This window comes from Accipiter gentilis, chromosome 18 (assembly GCF_929443795.1).
Source record: "Accipiter gentilis chromosome 18, bAccGen1.1, whole genome shotgun sequence".
Lineage (NCBI taxonomy): Eukaryota > Metazoa > Chordata > Aves > Accipitriformes > Accipitridae > Astur > Astur gentilis.
Genome location: NC_064897.1, coordinates 8,354,887 through 8,366,565, shown reverse-complemented (window position 1 = coordinate 8,366,565; position 11,679 = coordinate 8,354,887). Strand labels below are relative to the sequence as shown.

The 11,679-nt window shown below is 49.5% G+C and overlaps 1 protein-coding gene across 1 annotated transcript; it reads right to left on the bottom strand.

The window, feature by feature from the left end:
* Positions 1–7,231: 7,231 nt before the first annotated feature.
* On the bottom strand, positions 7,232–9,895 carry LOC126047840 (homeobox protein NANOG-like). Its single transcript, XM_049822035.1, has 4 exons — positions 9,727–9,895; positions 8,992–9,260; positions 8,155–8,244; positions 7,232–7,648 (listed from the first exon to the last, which is right to left on the bottom strand). Exons 1-4 carry the CDS (start codon positions 9,893–9,895, stop codon positions 7,232–7,234), a joined length of 945 nt encoding a protein of 314 aa, XP_049677992.1.
* Between the last annotated feature and the right edge of the window lie 1,784 nt (positions 9,896–11,679).

Sequence of the window (11,679 nt, the reverse complement as noted above, 5' to 3'; positions counted from 1 at the left end):
GCACTGTGGATGTGGGGTACTTGGGCACCTGGGAATCAAATCTTATTCTCCTCTCTCCCTTTGTTATTCATGTGCTCTCCAACTCAGGGGCATCATGTAGCTAGAACCTGGTTTGGCATCCAAATATGTGCCTGCAAGCATGCACAGACACACAGATGTGCAGATACCTGTTTGCCCATGTATGTACATACAGCCCTTCATTCATACATCCTTACACACGCACGCACACACACACACATACCCCTTCTTTATTGGCACAGACAACCAAGTTCCCTTATAGCAAGACCCAAGATGTGGCTACCTAGATTATCCCCTGGAACTTCTAAATTATTGTAACTTGGCTCAGAGGAAGGACAGATTCCTTTGGGGATCTCATTTATACATATCACTGTACAGTTGTGCATACATAACATGTGAAGCCATGGGCTGTATGGAGAGGTGCTGGTGACATACCTTTCACCGAAGCTGGAGAAGCTATTGTCACGTGCCAGGCATCCATCTGATGGTTAGACCACCAGTTCTGTAGGTCAGCCACAAGGTATAGAATTGATGAAGCGTCTAGTGAAGGGAGATGTGACAAGCAGCTTGCAGAAAGGCTGGTAAGATGATCTCATAGGCATCAAAATTATAAATAAGCCCTTTGTTCTAGTCTGTATGTTTCTGTGCCTCCCCTCAAGAAAACCAAACAGTGCATTCAATTTGGCAAATAATAAAATATTTTTTAAGATGGATTATGTATTTTTCTGTATCTTTTTTTCCCACTGTAATAGAGCATTGCAATATGAAATCCAGATGGAGCATAAATAGCCATAGCAACCGTATGCCATTGTTATTACTGATTTGACTCTGAAGCTATAAACAGACATTTTTCTGTGTTATTAATGGATAGGCTTCATGACTCTTGGCAATGCCAGTTATCTAGAGTCAAAGGACAAGATGAGTAACTACCCCTCACCTTAAAAATTGCCCCTGCCCAGCGATATTTAATACTGGGACTGGCTAAAATATAGAGGTACCATCATTTCTAAACTTAATACTATGTAAGTGTCTAAGTACCTAAAACCAGATGTGTATATCAAAGTATATTTAATAACAAAGCCCCAGTTTCCCGAATCACAGGTTTTCTATCATTCTGATGATGGCAGTAACTTTATCTTAATGCAATGAAATAGCTGTCGCAGTTTAAAAAAATGAGCATAAAATGAAGACAATTGGTGTCTGTGACCAGCATAATAAGAGGCATGGTCTTCCACTGGAAAAGCTGGTTTATGTCCCTGTGCCTCACAGCTGTTTGTGCCCACCCCCTCTCCTTCACACAGGCACTTTTTGACCCTTTGGTTGTTCAGTTACACTGCTTATAGAGCCGTACTGTAAACTGTATGACCAGCATGATTTGGGGAAAAATAAGGCCTTTTGGAGGGCAAATCTCTAAGTCATACCATTTTGGAGATCCAATTTAAAGCACAACCCAAAGACACATGTCCTACACACAGCAAGTGCCTAAGCTTGGGAAAGACATGTTCTTGCAGCCACTGCACCATCAGAGGGGTGCGGATCAATTGAGTCAGCTTAACTGGAAAGGTGCTGGTTAACAGCTAAAGGTGCACTACAATAGCAGCAAATACCAGGGCTCTCATATGAGAGTTTTTTCAGCTCCTTTGGAGCCAACAGTGCTGCTAATAACCTGAATATCATCTGAAACCTTGCCATGTCACCCCATCAAAGGCTACTGTAGGTGTAAAAGTTGAGCTTGTGACTGCTCCTCACTAGCAATTCTCTGGAAAAAGTCACCTGTCATGCCCTGTTCCTTCAGGGATGCTTTAGGACAGCCAGGATCTTTCTGTGAAATGTCTGCGACTGGCTTGCAGGAGGATGCTGGCTAGAAAAGCAACAGTTGTGATCTTCCTACTATTGACCTTCAGCAAAGCTGTGCTAACAAACAAGGAAACTGCAAGATTTGGTAGCCAGAGACCCATAAAAATTTTCAGATGCCATCATTTAAAGACAGAGCTTATTGCCACAGGTGGTTCTGGAGACCAAAAACCTGCAGCAATTCCAACAGGCAAGCAAGCAACTTCCAGGAAGGGAGTTCACTGATGTCTGCTGTATCAGGAGCTGCATTCCCAACGCCCGGTGTAATAACAGCAGGAATGCAGCTCCTGTTACTGGCAGTCCCTCAGCCACGGCCAGCCAGAGAGGGACACTGGGAACTTGCTTTCTCTTCTGGCCTTTCCCTAGTATGTAAGCAATGACTTGGATGGATCTTGGGGCTCATCCAAGGCAGCAGTCCCAATGTTGTAATTTGTAAAAGATTCAGTGATTCAGGCACAGCCCAGCTGCTAGAGACACACCCTGTCTGTGAGCACATGGACTTCCATTAAACCTGAGAAATTAATTCTAGCCTGGTTATGAAAGAGACTCACTGATAGGACCTGAGGGTGCTCTTCAAAACTTTGGACAGCATGAAGGTAACATGGCCCTCCCAGGAAAGGAAAAACATTTTTTTTTTTTTTTGTCTAAGACCAGCACCATGATTTTGGGCCTTTCATTACTCCTGACTGCTCAGAATCAGCCAAGATGCTGTTGGCCTCAGATGACAGGTCAAGCAAGAGATGTGTGGCAATGCTTTACTGAAAATTTCCGAAACCCTGTTAGCTCAGCATTTGAGTCACACAGTGAGTTAGATAACTAAATATAATGTTCACACATGCCCATAGGGGAGGACCTATTAAAGCAAAGATCATGCCTTTTATCTGCACTGGAGAGACAACAGGGGCTGCAAGCCCTTGCTCATGGGCCACTCAGAAGAAACGTGTGGCTTGTAAAACATCACTGCAGGCCACGTTGACAGGAGAGCAAGGAATGAGGTTGCTTGCACCACTCTACTCGCTGGTATTTTGCCTAAGTGACAGCAAAGGCTAGAGCCCACTAAACTAGAGAATAAACCCTGGCCTACATAGTCTGTACTAGATCTAACTTCTCCTGTTTGGGTGGGATTGTCTGCACCACTGCAGCTACATCTGCAGCGTTGACAAACTGGAGCCTTGACACTGCAGAAACACTGTGAAAGCACAGTGTATTCCCACAAGCTATAATACATATAAAGAGCTCCATATGAGCTTACAGCTTGATCCTAAAAAGATTTACTGGTGAGGCAAATCGTGTTTGCAGCATGCAGAAATCACCATTACATAGCTCAGTCACAAGAAGCAGCAGTCCTAACAGAGATGCAATGGATCCCAGCAGAAATGACATGCACTTACCTCCTCTGAGGAAATGATATAAACCCTTTTGGAAGGATGGGTCTGGAGGGACTAATTGCATCTCCAGCACTTTTGGTAGTAGTGCTGCAATTACCCATGCAGTTGTTTCACATGGTGATGTGACTCAGGCATGTCAAGGTAACAGAGGAGATCTCCAGCACCGTGGAAAGGCAGAGTCCTACTTAATCCCACAGCTTCCAGAAACTCTGCCTGAGTTACCAGCAGTCCTTTCCAGCCTACCTGCCAAAATTCCAACAACAGTTATTCTGCACGCTCCCTCCAGCCCTACAACTGCGTGTGCTTGCCAAACCTGTGTGCAACCCAGGCTGAGCAAGCAGGGGAATAACGCACCTGTGAAGGAATGCGCCATTTCCACAGAAGGCTCCCATGGTAAATGCAGGAACACAAACCACAGCACGCAGAGCAAGCCATCTCAGCTCCAGGGCTGTTTTAGCAACAATATGTGTTTCTGCAGGAGGACACCTGCCAGCAGAGCTCTGGCTACCTTGTGGCAGAAACATGGAAGAGAAACATGCCTGAGCAACACAGGTAATCTGTAGCAAGCATCCTCTACAATCATTCTGCAAAGACTCCAGTACCTTGTGTATTTCTTTAGAGGTTAAGTTTGCATCTTAAAAAAAACATAAATAAAAAGGACACTGCCAATTTTACCAATTTTTTAGTTATCTATGACTTTTAGAAGTATGTGGTTCAGCTTTGTTTTTTCAAGGGAATTGTTGAAATTAACAGTACTACTAGAGCATTACCCAGAATTCATTCAAACTGATGTTGAGACATGGGTCTCAGGTCAGGATGAGAAAGGATCTCTGTTCTGTAAGACAGGAAATTGTGTGAATCTGGCATTTCCTCCCTCTTCCAGGCCAGATTTACCTTTTTTCTATGGTTGAAGGTTGGCAGCCTGTGAGTGGAAAACAGGCTTTCTTCCTCCTCTACAGGCTCAAACCTCCCTTCCCCCTCCTTCCTGCACACATTCCATCTCACCCTTGGAAGCAGAGCATTACAGTATTGCAAAAGGAAAGTGGACATGCTTCGGCACCCACACAAGCAGGTTCTGGTCAGCAAAGGACCTGTGGCAGTCTGAGCCTGAGCAGTCAGCTGCCAGTTTAGCCAACGGTGCACAGTGGGACTCCCTATTGAACAGCCCCTTTCAGGCAGATAAAAAGCCTTGGTGGTGTACTGTGGTTTAAGGAACCTGGGATTAAACACAAACACATCATTTTTGCTAGTTTAAACTCTGGCTGTTAACAGGAGCTTGGTTCTGCTGGTACAGCATCAGCCATTGAACACAGACAGCTGCCTTGTTTCATTAGTGCTCCTGTCCACAGACCCTTGCAGCCCTTGGCTGCATGCAGGTTGCACAGGTGTTCAAACTAAGACATATGCAAGGAAAGCAAAGCTCTGATGAACCAAGGCTCACTGAGCAGAAAGAGGTTAATTGAGTCTCTAGATAGGTGGCTGCTGATGCACTGCTTCAGTCCCAATGTGTCCGTCTCACATTTTTCAGTACCTTTTAAGTGTTGCTCCCAGATGCTAAGAGGAGATAAATGCAGTCTTGGGGCAAAGCAGGAAGAGTAGTAAGTTTTTTGTTTCAATGCTGGAGGCAGGAGTCAGCTACGCACAAATTTCTGCTGCCATTTGAGGTTAGCACAAGAACCCCAAGAGAGCTGGAGCCTCAATGAGGCAGGACTTCCAGAACCCTAACTCTGACCTTCTGGAGAAGCAGCAAGTAGCCACACAACCTCAAAAGACACTTTTCTTTTGTTCCTGCCCTCATACTTAAATAATTATTTTGAAGCATGGCAGTTTAAGGGCTAGTGCAAGTATGTTAACAGCAAGCCAGCAGCTAGCAGTCCAGTTGCCTAGCCCTGGAGCCCCCTCCCCTTGCACTAGGCAACACACCTGCATGTTAAAAACAAGGCTGATGGACTTCTGTGACCTACTGCTTTTAAACAGTTGCTCTTGATCCTCCTTCTGGGAGAAACACAGTAGGGTTACTTTTTTTCTGCTTTTCCTTAGTACTGCTAACTGGTCTAACCTGTGCAGAATAACCATTCCTGCAGCAGGCTGCTCCATTGCAAGCTGATGACACTCTTTCAACATTAAAATAAACTAATTTATTTTCAATTCAAACAAGTTTGTAAGAACATTAGGCAAAAACAGTAATAAAAGACAACATGCACATAATATAAAACATGCTTGAGATCACTGCAAGAAAATACTCTTTAAGAAAAATTATTCTGGAAAAACAACAAACGTTCACCGCCTTTGCAGTGGAAGTTTAACTACAACATACAACCCTTGTGCAGACATTTGAAGACAGGGTTGCAGTAAAAATTGTGCACTAACCACAAAAAAAAGAAACCTCTACCACAGAAATATTTATGCTTTTACCATCTCGTTTACTCTTGCCAGCTCATGCCATTTTGTATGCTTGGGCAGTGGCAGACCGGGCTCTGCAGTTCCGCATCTTGTAAAAAAAGTCAGTTTCACATTAGGTTGGAGCTGACTTCCAGTTTCTCCATACTGGAAAGAATGATTCAGTTATTTTAAAACAAACCAAACCAACAAACCCTGAAGATTTTAATTAGCATTTTCCTCATTTTGTCTAACTAGGTTTCTCTAAACTTCTCACCTCCCCCAGAGCTTGGCTACTTATGTCAGATGAGGCAGCCAGTGCCCTTTTCAGCAGAATAATACAGAAGAGATCCAACTAAGCCCTGGGGAAGGGACAAATATCCTACTAGCTTACACTCTTAAAACTGGGATTAGACAAGAGGGTGGGGAACCATCCTGCTCTAGCCCCTTGGATGCCAACTCCACTGGGACCCAACAGGATTCCCTGCCCTCCAACATCCAGGTTCCAGGATAAGCCACATTAAACATCACCTTTAAAATAACTGAGTCCTTTACCTAGCTGCCCGCCTCTAGCCCAGAGAAAGCTGCACTGTAGTGGTGCTGTGTTTGCAAAGTGCTAGGGGACCATCATGTATAGATAAGCAGACTGTTCTCACCACTCCAAAGATGACTACACACAGCCACTCCGCACACTTCCAACAGTGGCACTTTGGGCTACCCTCTGCTGCAATTTGCAGGTTGGGGCAAACCAACAGTCTCTCAGCAGAGAGATGTAGAAAGGCAAGATCTAAACTGGGTGGGGACAGTCCCAGAGACACCATCCTGAATGAGCTGACAGGCACAAAGAAGTTAGCAGCTTTGGAAACCGAAGTTTCCACGTGATATATGGGCAATACTCTACCCCACTTTCTCTCCTCTGCTCCTCCCCTCCTCTGAACTGCCCATGGTACACAGGAGGGCAGCAGGCAAGGGGTAGGCAGGCACTGACCCCACCAGGAGAGGCTGCTGAGAGTAACTGGATCAAATCATCTGAAATCAGATGATCTCATGTAGCTTTTTGATGAGGGATGAGAGGATGTAGACAAAGAACCTATTAGCAGTTAGCTGGCTGAGGTAGCATCAGAAATAGGCAAGACAGCAGGAAAGATTCTGGGCTACAACAGGGTATTTCTAGCAGAAATATGCTGAAGTACAGGGTTTGCTTCTCCAGCAAAGCTCTGCTGCAAGACACACAGGGTGAGGATCAGAGATCACCTGCTAAAGAGGCAGCAGAGGGAGGCGAGATGTGGAGAGCAAACACGGACCTTTACCACCTCTGCTGCTCCTGTCTGTGGCCTTGCACATTCCCCTCCATGAATTAAGTCTCATCTATCCACACGCAAAGCACCCTTGCCAAGGGTTAGCTAGGTACAGACAGGTGCCTTTAAACAGAAAGCTAGCCCAAGGCAGCAGGGTGCTGCGCCCCCCCAATGGTTAAAACAGGAGGAGGGGAGGAGGAGCAAGAGAAAGGAGTGGAACCTGGATCCCTGAGTCAAGACCCCAGAAATCCCATGAGAAAAAAACAGGAGAAGGGAGGAAAAAGATACTTCAACCTAAGACTCATAACCATTCTGGGTCCCCAGGGGATGCCAAGGGGCCTGGTACTGATGCAGTACAGGAGAGCTCGAGAATGATATGATGCTGTCAGAGGTGCTCTGGAAGCTGTAGGTGTCTTCTGACTCCAGGCTGACGTAATCCGTATCAGCAGGGTAGCTGTGATAGAAGTTCATCTGCTGGCTTAATAAACCCATGGTTTGCTGGCTATTGCAGCTTGTCCCACCTTTTCCAAAGAGCCCCTCATCCTCCACAGCCACGAACGAGTACAGGCTCTGCCCGTTCCCATAAGTCTGGCCACTGCTGTAAGCCTGGTGCACGCTGGTCACAGCCTGAAGGTTTCTGCTGGCGCCCACGGGGAAGCCCTGGTGAAACGTGGGGGTTATATCCAGGTATGGAGCCTGATGAAACCCATTCTAGGAGAGACAGAGAAGGCTGTTCAGTAAAGCAGAGCACCACACCAGCTGTGCCCATTCTTTTGGATGGGTCCTCCTTTCTCCCCTGCCCCCTCTCCCCAAGCCAAACAATAGTGTCTTTTTTTTTTGGTACTCATTGTCCTCACTATAGACTAATAATAGCGGAGATGACAAGCTCTTAAGTTGGTAATCTCCAGCTCAACATGTCTGGGAACACCATGCTGGGGAGAAAAACCGCAGGAGTAGCTTTGCTGGCCCTCTTTGGCTATTTTGTTTTCTTTCTAGTCTCAACTGGGAGATAAGTGGACTGGAAACAAAGCTCTTTCAGTTGCCAGGGCAGGCTTAAAATAGATGCCACTGTAAGCCCAATTACAAGAAATACAACTGGCTTGGTAATAACAAGTCCCATGCATTGTTTGAATTAGCAGGTTGGACATGACACACTCCTCTCCAGAGACTGGGGGAACCGTGACTGGTGGTGATGGGGGAAGGGGGAATTCTCTCACCTGTGGTAGATAGACCCCTTTTTCCACCCACTGGCTCTCCTTCTGGCAACGTTTAAATTTCATCCGTTGGTTCTGAAACCACGTTTTCACCTAGAAGTGATGGGGAAAGGACATAGGACATTAGAAATTCATTCTCAGAGCTTACTATACATCCTAAAGATGTTTTGCCTTCTACTACAATCCAGTTTCTTCTTGGCTCCTGATACTGCACGTAATTGCATGCAGCAGCTAACAATATGCAGGTAGCCATGGAATCACAGAGCTGAGATTTGAAAAACTAACATTCTTATTCCTCCGATTACCACAGGATGAAAACCCTACCTGAAAGGCAGGCCAAGACAACTGCCAAACCGCAGCTTGTAACAGCGGTGGCATCTCGCTGCAGTGTCAAGATCAGGCCTGACTCAGGAGTCATTCCTTCAGTCAGAAGTGAGTAGCTGGTGGGGCAAGGACCCTCTCTAGGGAGAGACCCAGGTGCCACTCTGACTAAGAAAGGCAACTTGCACAGCAGTGCAAGTACCTGACTTTTCATGTTCAGAGACAATGCACGTCCACACCGAACAGTAGCCTGACTGCATAGCCCTGCTCTGCACGCTCTTTCAACCACCTGCACGGAGTGGGTGGATAGTGCTGAACCAAACATAAGAGGAAGACTGAGTCATAAGTTTTCACACCCTCTGCTCTCTCACGTAGGCAATGGCATAAACAAGACCACGAAAGAAACTCGCTCATCTCTGGGTTTTAAGAAAAAAAAAAAGAAAAAACACCCCCAAAAACCTCTCACAAGGTCACGTCACACCAAAGATGCGACTCAGCTGCTCAGAGCAAGACGTTCACCTGCTTGTAGGTGAGCCCCAGGGCGGCAGCCAGCTCCCGGATCTGCTGGGGGCTGAGGTATTTCTGGCTCTGGAACCGCTGGTGCAGGATTTGCAGCTGCTCCTGGGAGAAGGCCGTGCGGCTCTTGGCCTTCTTCACCACACCCTCACCTTCCTCCTTGACCTTCGGGAAAGAGGGATGGGGAGACTGGCGCTCCGCCGTGGGGCTAGTGGCGGAGTCGGGGGTGTACTGGATGAGCGTCCCAGAGCTGGAGGAAGCCGGAGAGACATCTGAGGAGAAAAAAAGAGAGGGAACCGGGCTGAGCAGGGCCGGGCGGAGAAGAGTCAAAACCTTCCAAGTCCGGCTTCTGGGGAGAATTTAAGACTGCGGCTGCCCCGGGGACTCGCAGGGACTCCGCAGCCGCAGGCAGCGCGGAGAAGCGCCGTGTGCCACGGGCACCCTGGGGGCAGCGGAGCCGGGACACCCCCCCCCCCCCCCCCTTTCTCCGCTCCCACCTCTGCCCCGTCCCACCTGGTCCCAGAGACCCCCGGCAGCCGCCCCCCCCCCCCTTTGCAGCAGGGCAGGCGGCGGAGCAGCGCCCGTCGCACCCCCGTTGGGGCGGCAGCACCGGCATGGCCCCCCACCCCGGGGCAGGAGGCACACGAGGGACACCACCACCACCCCCACCAACCACCCCCCCCTTTCCCCCAAGCCCAGGGCAGCCCGATGGGTCCCCCGGGGCCGGGCCGCCTTTACCTGGGTGGCTGGGGGTCTTCACCGCCGCGGGGAAGGGGGGGGTGTCCGCAGGCGGAGCCTCCTCGACGGGCACGTTGTCCATGCTCCCTGGGGAGAGCCAGTAGTAGTCCCCATACACGACGGAGCCGGGGTAGGGCAGGTAGGTGGGCATGGCCAGGTGGGCACTCATGGCCGGCCCGGGACCCCCAGCGGGCAGCGAGCTGGCGGCGGAGGCTGCAGGCAAGTACCCCATTAGGCGGGGGTGGGTGGGGGGGATGCTTTATGTCCTCCCCAGCCTGGCCTGGCCTAGAAGGGATTGTCATGGCCATTGTCATGTTAAAAGTGGGTTGATTGGAGGGGAGGGGCTTTTGGGGGGGGGGGGTATTCAGGGAGTGGGGGAGGGCTGCGGCACCCGGCCCCGCTTCCCACCTTGGCTCCTAGGTCGGGCCGGTGCTGCCAGCACCCCCCTCCCTGCTGGGGGGGGGGGGGGGGGGGGGGGAGGAAGACCCTCGTGTCCCCCTCGGGGCCCAAAGGCCAGAGCAGAGTCGCCCGGTGAGTTGGACAGGGCTGGGCAGACACCCCCCACCCCCCCATTTAACACTCTTTCTCCCCACCTCCTCCCCGGTCCCCACCCGAATGCAAAAGAATGGAGCGGGGGGGGGGGGGGGGGGGGAGGGCGGACGACCCAGAGCCTGCCCCGGGGCATGCGGAGACTATGCGTGTCTGCATTGCAGATCGCAACCATCATCGCGAAGAGATAAGCCCTCCACCACCCCGCAAGTCAGTACAGACTGGGGGCAGGGGGGGGGAACACGACACACGGACACGGGACACACGCAGCCCTACAGAGGTGTCTGTACTGCGGGGAAGAGGGCTCGCAGAAAGCCAAGCTGCTTGCCCAGCGGCTAGCCCAAGGCTGAGGCAGGCAGGCCTGTTTTGCAGGGGCAGGGAGAAATGGCACTTCGCCTTTTTCAAGCCTCTTTCCTCAGCCATTTGACACTTTTTGGTTTTGAAAGAAGTGGTAGCTTAAAAAAAAAAAAATTAATAAAACCCTCAAGTTTATTTTGGGTACACCAGGGAGGGGTGGGAATCCTCCAGTCAGACTCCAATGGAAACGAGAGTGGTGCAGCTATGACAAAAAAAGTAAAAAAAAGCCTTATAGATCTTAAGGATTTGAAGCCAGGGCCTACAGTCTGCTTGGGGAAGATAAACTCCTCCCGCCCAGCTCTTACCCCTTCCTGTAAGGAAATTAAAAACTTATCACAGCCCAGGAGTTACAAAACCTGGAAAACCACCTGGAAGAAGTACAAATAAAGGCATGTGACACGTCAAGAAAATTTCCCACCTCCACCCAGTGCAAGGAAACGACACGGGCACTTACCTGCATACAAAGGCAGGGGAGTAGCTACTAACCTGTTGTACTGTTAAAAATCTTTTGGAGAGGATAGAGAGGGGCCTCCCTTGACTTCCGTATATCTCCTCCTCCCCTTTTGGGTCATGATGAGGCCCAGCTGGTGCCCTGAGCCCACCGCCCCAAGGTAATGCAGGGGTGGAGGGTTCCTCCTCAGGCCCACCTTTGATCACCTCCTAATTAATGGTGATTTCGTTTCTCAGTTAGAATCCAGCCAGGATCCAGATGGAGAGACAATTAGGAGCAGAGGGGAAAGCGATTATAACTGGGTGAGAGGGATGAAATACAGAATTAGAGCCAGAGCCCGCTTCCTCCCCCCAGCAAGCAGTGTCCACCTCCCTGGGCTGTGGGTTTTGGGCAGGTTGCTGATGCACCCACAGAAAGGGATTCCCCCTTGGACGTGAAGCCGTCATTGTGGGGATGAAGGCCCACGGTCCCCTGCAGACAGGACTGCCCTGGGACATGCATGTTTCCCATGGGGACTCTCCATGTTCCCCCAAACCAGTCCATTGGAAAGACAGAGGAAAACACAGGGTTGAGGGTTTGGAGGTGGCGGGGGTGGG